The sequence below is a fragment of the Callorhinus ursinus genome, unplaced genomic scaffold (genome assembly GCF_003265705.2).
Source record: "Callorhinus ursinus isolate GAN/ISIS: 27379988/994484 unplaced genomic scaffold, GSC_fseal_2.0 scaffold26, whole genome shotgun sequence".
Classification (NCBI taxonomy): Eukaryota; Metazoa; Chordata; class Mammalia; order Carnivora; family Otariidae; genus Callorhinus; species Callorhinus ursinus.
Genome location: NW_027397088.1, coordinates 6,268,584 through 6,281,833, shown reverse-complemented (window position 1 = coordinate 6,281,833; position 13,250 = coordinate 6,268,584). Strand labels below are relative to the sequence as shown.

Below are 13,250 nucleotides of genomic sequence, written 5' to 3'. Positions count from 1 at the left end.
ATACTTACCACACGGGTATTGTACTCACTTATCTGCATGTCTTTGTATACTGTGCTATTCCCAAAGGCAAAGACAAGGCTTATTTCGCTTTTCTATAGCCTTACAAAGAATTCAAGAAAAATGTGACAGACAAATCAACAACAACAACAAAGAATGACTGTTAAAACTGGAAACTGTTCATGTACATATTTACAAGGTTTTTCCCAAAAGAGTCCACTTTTAAATTTGCACAAAAGGTAAGGAAAGAGATTCCGTTTTTTTAAAAGTTATTTTCCACTACAGGGCTTTTTCTATCCCCTGGCCTATGTGCAATCTTCTAAATTTCACAGGGGCTCAATAAATGGTAAATTCCTTTCTGGCACGATCATGGCCTACTGTCACCCCTGGTGATGGTTTGAGATGTTTGTGCTCCATATATTACCTGAAAAGACATTAGCAGCCTGAGTCAGCCCACCGGGAAATAAGAGTGTAGTGTTCGGGGACGTGACTCAGTCCTGCCCTCAAAACATCTCCTCCAGGAAAAAAAAATCAAATCATCCTGACAACAGTCACCACCCACATCACAATTACTAAATCTAAGAAGTCTGAAAGGAAGGGTGAAGACACTATAAATTAAAGAAGAAGAAATAAAGTAAAATTCTATAAGCCATGTGGAAGAGCCTTATCTTATTCCAGGAAAAAAAAAACAAAAAGACTATATCAATGCCATAGTCAACTTAAATGTGTAATAAAATGTTTTTGCTGACTACTCATATTAGCAATCTTATTTCACTCTTTTAATTAAATGCCCTCTGGGGCACCCACGTGGCTCAGTCGTTAAGCATCTGCCTTTGGCTCAGGTCATGATCTCCAGGTCCTGGGATCAAGCCCCGCATCAGGCTCCCTGCTCAGCGGGAAGCCTGCTTCTCCCTCTCCCACACCCCCTGCTTGTGTTCCGTCTCTCGCTGTGTCTCTCTCTGTCAAATAAATAAATAAAATCTTTTCTAAAAAAAATTAAATGCCTTCTATCACAGGTGACAACACACATGATGGCTGGGCCCTTCTATAGGCGTAACGAATAAAACAGAACAAAGAGAGCTCTGTTTGCTGTCGTTTGTTTCATTTGGTTTCATTTCTTCATTCTGTGTTAGACACAATCATTTAATTGAAATGGGTTTCTAGCCACTTCAAAATCACACAATTTACTATCTGGGTATAGCACAGCATGGTACCTTTCTCGGGCTCTGTAAATGGGGATGACACCAGCATCTACCTCAGAGCCTTGTTCTCAAAGCTAAATGGAAGAAAGCTTCTAGAGCCTTCAATGAGGTGATGGCCCACAGGAAGGGCTCAAGTGTGGCAGCTAGTATCATGGTCCCATTACGGCTTCTTTGGTTTCCAGTTACCTCAGCACTTATCTGCTCCTCTATGAGACCTTTAAAGAAGGAGATCTACAGCCACCAATTTCAGTGTTTCCTGGAGGTTCTAAATTTTTTTTTTTTTTTAAGTAGGCTCCATGCCCAGCGTGGAGCCCAACGCGGGGCTTTAACTCAAGACCCTGAGATCAAGACCTGAGCTGAGATCAAGAGTTAGATGCTTAACCCACTGAACCACCCAGGGGCCCCTGGAAGTTGCATTTTACCAGGCAGGGGAGGGGAGGGGGAGATGGGAGGGAAGGAAATGTCGGAGAAGAGATGGAAGGAATGACAAAACAGAACTAGAGGGATGAGGTGTGCACAGTCTGCCTTTCTCAAGGCCACAGGAACTCAGAAAACAGAAAATTAGCTGTTCTTACAAATAATGCCTGTGCTTAGTGATTGCCAGGCACACATTTAAAAAATTTTTAACTCCAGATGTCAAAACACATCCGAGTCTGAGAACACAGAGCAGAACTCTGTCACAATAACTTCAAGTTCAAATAGCTAAGCCCACACAGAATTTCTTTTACAAAATCATCTCTTCCTCCTTTTCTTGTCTCCCTCTCTTGCAAGATATTTAATTTAAATTTTATCTGTACAATTTCCCACCAACTTAAAGCACATTCTATCACGAGTATGAACCTCTCGAACATATCTGTATCTTAGATGCCCTAGTTTGGTTTTGTTTAATTTTTTTTTCTTTCACTTTGTCATTTCCTTCAAGAATACTTGACATGGCAAACTGTATAACAGCAGTCTCATTAATGAGCAATAATGACTTGGAAACCTTTTTCAGATAACTGTATTTGGCCAATTACTGTATGAATAAACACCATAAAAACCCATCAAGGATACTGGAAAAGATACAAGGAAGCACAATTCCCAGTGACAACTGATATGTAAGCTGATCATCCTGACCAGCTTGCTCAATTCTGGCCCCTGACAACACACACTCCTGGGGGGACACCTGGGATTCCTTGAACTCTTCTAAGAAACAAAACAATACAAACAAAAACACCACAGAAGTATTTGGAACTAGCTCCTACTCAGGAAGAGATTAAATCTTACAAGATTGCTTCCAATATTTTGTGTTTTCTACTAGGATGTATATACGCCTATTAGGCTGATTGTCTTGTTGTCTCTTACCATTCTTAATTTTCTTTTTCCTTCTAAAATCACTCAAACCAGAATCACAGATACTAAGATGACTAAGATCAAAGAGGTAATCGAGTTCCAGTTAGTTAGAAATCATTCCTGTGATAGGCAGGACAGCCTCTGTTTAAATATTTTCTTTTTAAGAGGACTCTCTGTTGATAAATGGTTCTAACCATTGGGAAAAAAAATTAAAAACATCAGCAATTAATTTTAGTCCAGATTTACTATGTGCCAGACCCTGTGCTAATAGGCATGTTACATGTATCACCTCAATTAATCCTCATAATGGAACTTTGAGGGAGGTATCATTGCGTCCATTTCAACTATGAGAAAGACTCACAGGGGTTACGCCACTTGCCCAAAGACACACAGCTGTCAACTGACAGAAAACCTAAGACAGATACCCAGGCCCAAGCCTCACAACTTTTTTTCACAGTCCCTAATAATGTGACCTCTCTGTCCCTCTTCTCTAGGTCAGATCTTCAAATATGTGAAAACCATCCAAGAAGCATCTGGAAAGCGCTATGCTTTCCCCCAGGCTTCCTTGGCAGAATGGAGAGGAATCTGTGAGCTGAGTCCAGGCTCCTGCAGACAGAGGTTACCTATGAGGAAGAAGGGAAAGCCAGGCCTCTGGTCTCACAAATCTTGCACTTCCCTGCACCTCATCTCTTCTGTCTCACTCCATCCTTAATCTCCAATCCCATGACCTTACCCGCAGTCTCTCCACATTTCTTAGTCACCCAGAGGGCCTGCTCTTCTCCATTCTGCTGCTTGAGGCCCTGTGACCAACCCTGAACCAGAGCCACTGCCCTCCAAGGCCAGAGAGCAAATGTCCTACTATGGGAAGTGGGGAGGGACGCAGGGCAATCCACATCAGCTCTCCTCCCTTTACGCAGTGAGTTTCTGCTGAAATATCCAATCCTGACCACCTTCCCAGGGAGAATTTATACTCTGAAAGAATATTTTTTTAATTACATTCAGATAGTGATTTAAAAAAAAAGACAGCTCTGAAATTAAGTTCAGAAATACTCATTTTTATTAAGCAATGGTCCTGCAGAGAAGAGCTGTAAAGATCTTTCTCAAGTACCTGCAGCTACAGGTAGGATTTAATGAGAGGCCTCATTTTCCCACTTAACCTCAGTCAGGTGGCACTGCCAACACCGAGGGCAGCAAACAACACAACTTTATAGGTCTGAATATTTTTATATTGTATTTTGTTGTATTTTCAGAAATATCTTGAATTTGGGGCACTATTATAATGAAATAAGAACAAAAAAGGATTATACATTGGCCTTGTTCTTAAATAGTTTGGAAGGCAAACTGCACTCGGGTGATATGCATCAAGTGCCTATGGGCAATTGCAAAGCAACATATCAACAAATTTGAAATTAGAAAGTACAAGTCCAACACTTAAATGTTAACAAGGAAGATCTTCAAATACAAGAAGTCTTTATAAAATTAGATGTGAGAAACTAAGTTCTTCCAGAGTTAAGTGTCAGAGATAAATCTGGAGGGCAATAGGAGGAAAGAAAGATGGTGAGGCAATCTCCACACGGGTATGTAAATGCATATGAAAATGAGTATGCAAACGAAGTTAAAGGAGAAGAAAGTCTTTTTTAAGAGAGCCTATAAATAAAACGTTGGATTCTTTTCTACCTGAATTTACCAGTTGCTGTTCCATCACCCCGCAGCCAAGCACTTCTAGCCATTCTCCATGGAAGTTGATCTCCATCTCAAAGGAAGGATGAGTAAAAGGAAAGTAGCAGTCTACCCATCTAATGTCCAGTCCTGAAAAGATGCCAAATAAAAACAGACAGTGTTAAAAGGCAGTCTATCCTTCCTTATGATCAAGCTTGCCCTTCCGCTAATGACAACAATTACCACATTCTGAGTAAAATAAATAGCAAACAAACTCATTTGCAACACGTTAGGGGGAGGCAATAAATCTTAAAACTTGTGAAAAACTGGGCATGTCTTTTTCAATATGAAAAACACTTTGTGCAGCTCCAGGACCCTCTAAAACCAAATCAATCACTTGTCAAATCCCTGCAAACACCTGGCAGAAGGAAAAAATTAGGTCAAGATCATGGGAAAGCAGGTGATTCTATTAGTTCTATAAGTGAAAATGATAATTTTTCAGAGTTAAAGAAAAAGGAGTTTTACTACATATGCTGCAAACTTACTTATCAACAATATGACCAATATAGGACACACTACCCAACTTTTACTTCCATAAATATATATTTTTTAATTAAGTTTATAAGAACAAATAAAAAACTAAATAAGATCAGCTAAATGTAAGCAAAACATCTAGAAAGTCAATTTTTTTTTCTACAGAGGAATGACAAATATTCACACATCTAAACAAACAAGTAAATGCTAGAATGAATTTCTCAATAAGCGATCTTGAACATGGCACTCATAAACAATATTATTATTAACAAAGGAAAAGACTAATGAGTTAAAAACAATTAAAGCCTGCAAAGAGCAAACATTACTAACAGCAGAAAAAGCAGATGCGAAGGTCACATGGTAGCTAGATACCCACCATGAGGAACACAGAAAAGTGGGAGCTGACGAATCACCTACGGTCTCCTGCCCTGGCTCCCTTCACTTTGTGTAATGATCTTTCTCTTCTTTAAGCAATGCTCCTGATTCCACTTCTCCATGGGAACATGACCTCCTACGAATTGAAAATACTGTCTTTTCTCACCCAAGACTATCTGTATTTTAAACCTTGTGGGAATCAGAATGTGAAATGAAAAAAATAATAATAACAAAAATTACTTCCATTTATTGAGGACTCTGTCAGCCCATTTCATAGGTACGGTAAAAGAGGAAGAGATAGGTCAAGTTTCCTGCTCAGAGGCTCAGAGCCAGCAGGTGACTAGGCCAAACCCAGGTCAGCCTGACTCCAAAACTCCCTCTCTTGACAATTAAAATATAATTCCTGCCCATCAAAGAAGATATTTCAAGAATCAAAAAGCACATGAGAACGGAGGTGCCTGGGTGGCTCAGTTGTTAAGCATCTGCCTTCGGCTCAGGTCATGATCCCAGAGTCCTGGGATCGAGCCCCACGTCCAGCTCCCTGCTCAGTGGGAAGCCTGCTTCTCCCTCTCCCACTCCCCCTGCTTGTGTTCCCTCTCTCACTGTCTCTCTCTCTGTCAAAAAATAAATAAAATCTTAAAAAAAAAAAAAGCACATGAGAACAGAATTATGAAACATAGGGACCTTCTCTATGCCCCAGATGACAAAGGACAAGGCAGGCTTTTCTTTCATTGTTCTAAGAACATTTTAGTTGCCTTATTTTCCTACTTACCTGCTGTCTATAGCAAGTGACAACTGAGTTCTGTTACACCAGTAATACCATATTTCCCCCTCTTGTTATACATGTGCTGTAACAGACAAATTTTACACTGAACATAAATACTGTGCACAATGTGACAAACTTAACATGTATACATCCATGAAACTGTCACCACGATCAATATAATGAACATATGCATCAACCCCAAAAGTTTCCAAGTGCCCTTTTGTAACCCTACCCACCTGCCTGTTGCCCCCACCTCTTCTCCTCACCCCCACATCCCCAAGCAACTGCAGATCTCCTTTCTGTCCCTACAAAGGAGTTTGCATTTTCTAGAATTTTATAACAATGCAATCATACAGCATGTACTTTTTTTTTGGTATGGCTTCTTTCACTCAGCAGAATGATTTTAAGATTCACCCATGATTCACATATCATTAGTGTCTTTTTTTTTTAAGATTTTATTTATTTATTTAAGAGAGAGCGCTTGCGCTCAAGAGAGAGCACGAGCAGGGGGAGGGGGAGTGTGGGCAGAGGGAGAGGAAGAAGCAGGCTCCCCGCTAATAGGGAGCCCCATGTGGGGCTCGGTTCCAGGACCCTGACATCATGACCTGAGCCAAAAGCAGATGCTTAACCGACTGAGTCACCCAGGCTCCCCTAGTTCCTTCCTTCTTATTACTGAATAGATTTCGCCAACAGCTCTTCTAATGGCGGGGGGAAAAGCTGGTCCTGTTGCAGGCCATTGGAGAATTGTCTTAGGTCCCCTGAGTAGTTCTGACTTTTCTGTACGGAAGCCACTACGTGCAGAGCAGGTGCTTATTTGCCACTATGTTCTGAGAAGAAGGTATCAGTACACCTGTGTGTTTGTCCATCTTTGGGACCAACAATCCCCTACCATATTTTTATTAAAAAGCTGCAGAGGCAGTCCTGCTGGCAAACAGAAACGTGTGAAGCACTGGGATATACAACTGAGTGCCGATGGACTGGCAGGTAAACCATTTTTATCATTCTTTTTTGTAACTCCTGCCAGATAAGCACAAATCACCTAGCGAAAACAATTTAGAAAAACCAATTTTGTTTACATGGCTTGGATTAAATTCTACCAAAAGCAAGATTAGTATTCAGGGTTAACAGGATGATTCCATCATGACATAATTAAACATCACCTGGAACAGAGTTTGGTGAGGTCTACACAAATTAATTTTTCTTGCATATCCTTATTTTATTCCTTTGGACAAGCTAAGTGCATACAATTTAGGGTTGTTTTTTTTTTTTAAAGATTTTATTTATTTATTTGAGAGAGAGACAGATAGAGATAGCAAAAGAGATAATGAGAGAGAGCACAAGCAGGGAGGAGACAGAGAAGCAGGCTCCCCGCTGAGCAGGGAGACTGATCCCAGAACTGAGATCATGACCTGAGCCGAAGGCAGATGCTTAACCAACTGAGCCACCCAGGCGCCCCACATAGAATTTAGTTCATATAGCTTTATATCTCACACCTGTAAAACCTTAAGTCCTTACCCCAAGGAGAAAGAGTATTTCAGATATTACTAAGCCCTGAAAATAATCACATGTGTTGATTAAAGCAATTCTATTATCAATTTGTATTAAGCTCAAACTAAATCCCTACTGCGTTAAGTCTATGGGAAGTGAAGCCTGCACACAGACAGGACTCTCTCTCCACACACCAATCTGCGCTGTCGGTGTGATGGTGTCAAGAGAGCACAAGGATTGAATTGAAAAGTGATGTAAGGATCTCACACCTTCTCTGGGAACCTTTTTTTACCGAAGGGTTTTGGCCACTTCTAGAAGTAGGAAAAATGATAACTTTGGAATAACATGTTTTTAATGTTGCATAAATTCTTAAGATCAAATATCCATATATTGGTTGCATCAACCCTTGCTCTTTTTTGGTTTCAGACCTCAGTCACCCTGGCCCTGGGCTTCTTCTTGCTCAAGTGCCCCCACAGGCATCTGTTAGGAACAAGTAAAGTAATTGCTCCACATTGAAAACTCCACCTGCAGACTGTGGAAAGGCAGGGAAGTTAACCAAAGTTCTTCAGAATACGTGAAGATGATTAGTATTACTTGTGGAGCAGAACCCATTAATAATAATGTCACAGAAACTAAGAAAACACAGATTGGCAAAAGTTACATCCAATGCATCTAGAACATTTGTAATCCTCTTCACCTCCTTGGATCCTTTGTTAAAAGTTTCCTTTTTAGGGCGCCTGGGTGGCTCAGTCCTTAAGCGACTGCCTTCGGCTCAGGTCCTGATCCCAAGGTCCTGGGATCGAGCCCCGCATCGGGCTCCCTGCTCCGCGGGAAGCCTGCTTCTCCCTCTCCCACTCCCCCTGCTTGTGTTCCCTCTCTCGCTGTGTCTCTGTCAAATAAATAAATAAAATCTTTAAAAAAAAAAGTTTCCTTTTTAAATCTACATGACCTCGCAAAAAATGCAAAGTCCATACACCATTTGTTCTCTTTGTTCCACTTCTTGAAAAACTTCAGTTCTTCAATTCTGCTTCCTTCACAACAACAGGCAAGAGCCAAAATCTATGAAACCCCAGTTTAGGGAAGCCTGTAGCTCTACTTCAAACACAAATGGTCCTTACTTGAAAGTAAATTTTATTAGTTAATGTGTAATTTTTGCCAAAACACCATATTTTCTATATTTTCTAACAATTTAAATTCCAGTTACATTGACACATTAACAGTAATTTTTTTAAATCACTAGTAGCAGAATCATTTACTGAATACTATTTTTTAAGATTTTATTTATTTATTTGTCAGAGAGAGAGCACAAGCAGGGGGAGTGACAGGCAGAGGGAGAGGGAGACTCACTGCTGAGCAAGGAGCTTGATGGGGACTTGATCCTAGGACCCTGGGATTGTGACCTGCTGAAGGCAGACGCTTAACCGACTGAACCACCCAGGCATCCCTTGTTGAATACTTTTATGTAACACCCAAAATATGCTTTCCTCATGTTTTGTCCCCATAACCTCAAAATTATAGTAAGGATTAATATAGTGGGTTGAAAAAGCAACTTGATACAGCTTATATTAAAAGATGTGATACTGAGGGGAGCCTGGGTGGCTCAGATGGTTAAGCGTCTGCCTTCGGCTTGGGTCATGATCCCAGGGTCCTGGGATCGAGCCCCGCATCGGGCTCCTGGCTCAGCAAGGAGGCTGCTTCTCCCTCTCCCTCTGCCTCTCGCCCTGCTCATGCTTTCTCTCTCTCTCTCTCTCTCTCTCTCTCTCTTATCTGTGTCTCAAATGAATAAATAAAATCTTTAAAAATAAATAAAAAATAAATTAAAAAATTTTAAAAAGATGTGATACTGAATAGCCAGCTAAAAACTTAGTATGGCTTAATTCACATGCCATGTATCAGGAGTCAGTAAAAAAATCCACTAAAAACTATATATTTTGTGTTACATATTAATAGAGGAAAATTTTTTGAAAACATGTCCAAATCATATAGATTCATTATGCATTAGACCAATCTCATATTGGGATGATAGAGGGAAATTAACTGCACAGGTGTTATATATCTAATGGAAAATAATGCCAAAGTTTTTTCTTTACTTCACTGGTTGGTTGGTTGGTTGGTTTGCACGTAATGATTTACTAAACCATATTTATAAAGGAAGCTCAGAGCTTTTTAAAAATTGCCTTAGAACTCTGCGAGACTATAGCAACTATCAAAAATTATACACCTTAATTTTTAGCTGAGAGCAAAGTAGAAGAAAGAACACCTGAGAGTAAACCAAACCTGATTCACGTCTCAGATTTCTACCTTTTTCCTGTGAAACAGTGGCCAGGTTAATTAACCTCTCTGAGACTGATGCTTCTCCCTGCTGTGCACAATGCCGGCTCACCCGGGTCTGGACTAAAGAACCTAGGGGTGGAGGCCAGGTTTCTCAAAGGCAGAGATCCTCTTTGGCAATGTGGGCACTCACTTCTGCTTTCTCTCCTAAATGAGGATGCTGATTTTGTCCAAGAATGAAGAGAGCACAAGGTCAACTGGGACCTCAGATATGATTAGTGAAAATTCCTTCAGCATAGTGCTGTGAGCTCAAATGGGAGAGGGGTTGCTAGAAGTCTAATTCTCTCAACTCTGGTGAGGTATTACCTGCCCCTACTGGCCGCAGGGAACCAGGGGCATGCGAAAGGCAGCACTGCATCTCGCATCTCATCTGCTTTGTACACCAGCCTCACAACTGCTCGATCCTTGGAAAACCAATGGGGCACACAATGAAGGGGGGCTGTGTGGGAGTCTCCTCCCACCAATCCCTGTCTCCTATGTGATGTTGCAGTGCTTAACCACCCTGACATACTGTAAACATTAAACAGGTGTCATTCCTTCTCACCCCCCAACCCACCTTCATCAAGATCTCATAGAATACATTTAATTGTCCTGACTTATTGGCTCACTAAGGGATTCTTCCTCTGTCTCCCATACCCCTTATATTTAAAGATGAGACTTTGCTATCAGAACCACCTCCCAGAGGTGTGAGAATATAAATTTTAAAAGGTTGATGGCCCAAACTAGAACACGTACCAGTGATTTTATATATCCTACCGAAGTTTCCCTCCACTGAAGAAGATAATTTTTTAAATTGACTATACAAATATGCAATTAAAAGGTGCTATTGGGCATTAATTTTTCAACAAGTTTTTCATTGGTTGGTAGCAGAGAAATAGAATGTAGTGCTCTGATACAGGGCTGCTCCTCACGCTTTCTGCACAGGATTTAGCATGCATCCAAGGAAGGAAAGCAAGGTGGGGAGAAAAAGAAAGGGAGGCTAAAAATAAATTCTTAGAAAAACTAAGATCATCCTAGATGACTACAGTCTCACTAGGGAAATTACTCGGCCATCACTGTCAAAGTTACCTGACAATTCCATCTTTTCTGCTTCTGTTTAATTGAATTAAGACCCACAGCCCTTTAAACTGAAAATACAACAAGCAGCATACAGGCATTTTTTTTTTCCAGATTTCTCAATATCTCTCTATTCTAAAGGCTTTCTTTAAAAAAATTATTTTGGGGCACCTGGTGGCTCAGTCAGTTAAGCATCTGACTCTTGATTTCAGCTCAGGTCATGATCTCAGGGTCGTGAGATCAAGTCCCGAGTCAGGCTCCCGAGGTGGGGGTGGCACCTGCTTAGGATTCTCTCTCTCCCTCTTCCTATGCCCCTCACCACTCCTTCTCCAAAAAAAAAAAAAAAAAAAAAAAAAAAAGTAATAGGTATTGTGTTCACAGGGTTCAAAATCGAAATACTGTAAGAGGATACATTTTACTATATAATAGAGCATCAGTGACATCACAAGGAACAAAACTTTTGTGACCATGTGAGGTGGTGGATGCTAAATTTATTGTGATCATTTCATAATATATACACATGCAAGGTCATTATGTTATATCCCTTAGACTAATAAAAGTCTAATAAATACAAGACTCACTTGTATGTGAGTTATATCTCAATAAAACTGGGGTAAAATAGGGCATCAATTAAAGTGTCACTGCATCCCTGTCCCTGTCCTACCGCCTCCTCTTGGACCCTCCTCTTGGACCCATGCTAGGGTTACCTTCTTATCACCAGATGTAAGCAAATACAACATGTACATCTGTTTTTCCTCCTTTCTTATATAAAAGACAGCATTCTTGCACATTATTCTAGACCATGCTTTTTTTTCACTTAATGATATGTTCTGCAGGCCTCTCCACCTGAATACACACAGCATGTACCGCCTCATTCCTTTCCTTACTCCTGCACAGTGTTCCAGCAAGTGGCTCTGCCACATTTATGTAAGAAGACCCTTATACTTGAATTATATCCATTATTCTGCTATGAGCAACAGTGCTCCAACAAACTACCCTGCTGGTCAAAGAGGAAATGCTTGTATAGTTCTAATATTGTCCTCTGTAGGAGTTGTACCATTTTGCACTCCCATCAGCTCAATATTTTTCAAGGGGGCCAAGGCCACACAACTAGTTAGTAAAAGAGTCAAACCCGAGCTCAGGTCCTGGCCGAACATTCAGGGTATCTGCTGGGTGCTGAGACAAGACCACCCAGGTTGACCTCCCTGTGCAGCTCCCATGTAGCCAATGCAGAAGCTGAGCACCATGGATAAGACCCCCAGGTTCCTGCTGAGTCCCTCACCCTTGCTGTCTGTTTGCACCTCCTGTCTCTCCCCCGGCAAACGAGAAAAGTATCCTCTGGACTGAGAAACCACATGGCTGGCAGTAATGAGGGAGAGGAAGCACAGGTAAGGCTTGAGGCAGCCATGTGGTAATACGAATGCTGATTCCATTTCCAAAGCCCACCCCACAAGCAGCATGAAGTCATTCACAACTTACAGTGAATTCCCCATGTAGGGCCTTAGAAACCTGGCAATGCCATCACAGTGACTCTTTAGCACACCAATCCTATGTGTCTACACAGCCACATACCCTTGAGTCCAGGACCACAGACTGCTAAGTGGAATAAAATTATTCCAACTACACAATTAATGTGAAACATTACCTTTTCCCTCTCAGAGAGGGAAAGAGGGTAATAAAATTCTCTGGTGTGGGACCTCCACAGCACACAGCACACGGCAGAAGCTATTAGCACTATTTCAGCCACAATGACTCCCTCTGCTAAGATATTCCCAAAGTAGTAGTGGAAAACAAAAAAACTAGCATTTTCTATCACCAACAGTGATAGTGTAACTGATCACACAGCTATTATCACAGTCTTCTACTTGGTGGAAAGACCTGTGTGGTGAAGTGTTGTTCCAGGCTCCTGCCCTGGACAAGGGACATGGGAATCCTTTTGATTAGGGCTTAGATCTGGAAATGATATTATCATCTCTCCACCTCACAGTGGGTTGAAAATGGAGTATAGCACAATTTAATGTGCCCTCCTTCCAAACCTGGGCATGGGGTCAGAGGCACAAGGATAAATGACTGTTCTCTGGCTGTGCAGGGAGCAGAGGGGACAGCTTAACAGCAACCTGGCCTGGGGTGAGCCACAGCCACAGGCCCTTTGGTCCTCGATCTTCCTCGCTAACCATTCCCAAAGGATAGTACACAGACAAACCTTCTAGAAAGAAGGCTCACACCCCACCCTCTACAAATCTGATCAAAGAGACATGGGTAGATGGGTCATAGCGTATGGAAAGAGCGATCCTAGATCTAGAATCAAATCCCAGCTCCACCATTTTAGCCAAGCAAGTTCCTTACCCTCCTTCACTGCCTCCATTTTGCTTAAAATAAGAATACTTAACTCACAGAGTTTTGGTGACAATTCAGTAAGGAAAAGTATGCAAAGAACCTAAATGCCAAATGGGTGATTTTTGAATTGAATGTCACTGAAAGTCAGGCCATAATCTAAAATATCTTTCACC

The 13,250-nt window shown here is 41.2% G+C and overlaps 1 protein-coding gene across 9 annotated transcripts in view; it reads right to left on the bottom strand.

Annotated features, from left to right (window-relative positions):
• FARS2 (phenylalanyl-tRNA synthetase 2, mitochondrial) overlaps positions 1 to 13,250 on the bottom strand; it is a 536,237-nt gene that overhangs the window by 327,986 nt on the left and 195,001 nt on the right. For all 9 annotated transcript variants that reach the window (XM_025891117.2, XM_025891118.2, XM_073877541.1 and 6 more), the window contains one exon: positions 4,209 to 4,340. In XM_025891117.2, coding sequence (XP_025746902.2) covers positions 4,209 to 4,340 — 132 coding nt within the window. The remainder of the gene's footprint in view (positions 1 to 4,208; positions 4,341 to 13,250) is intronic.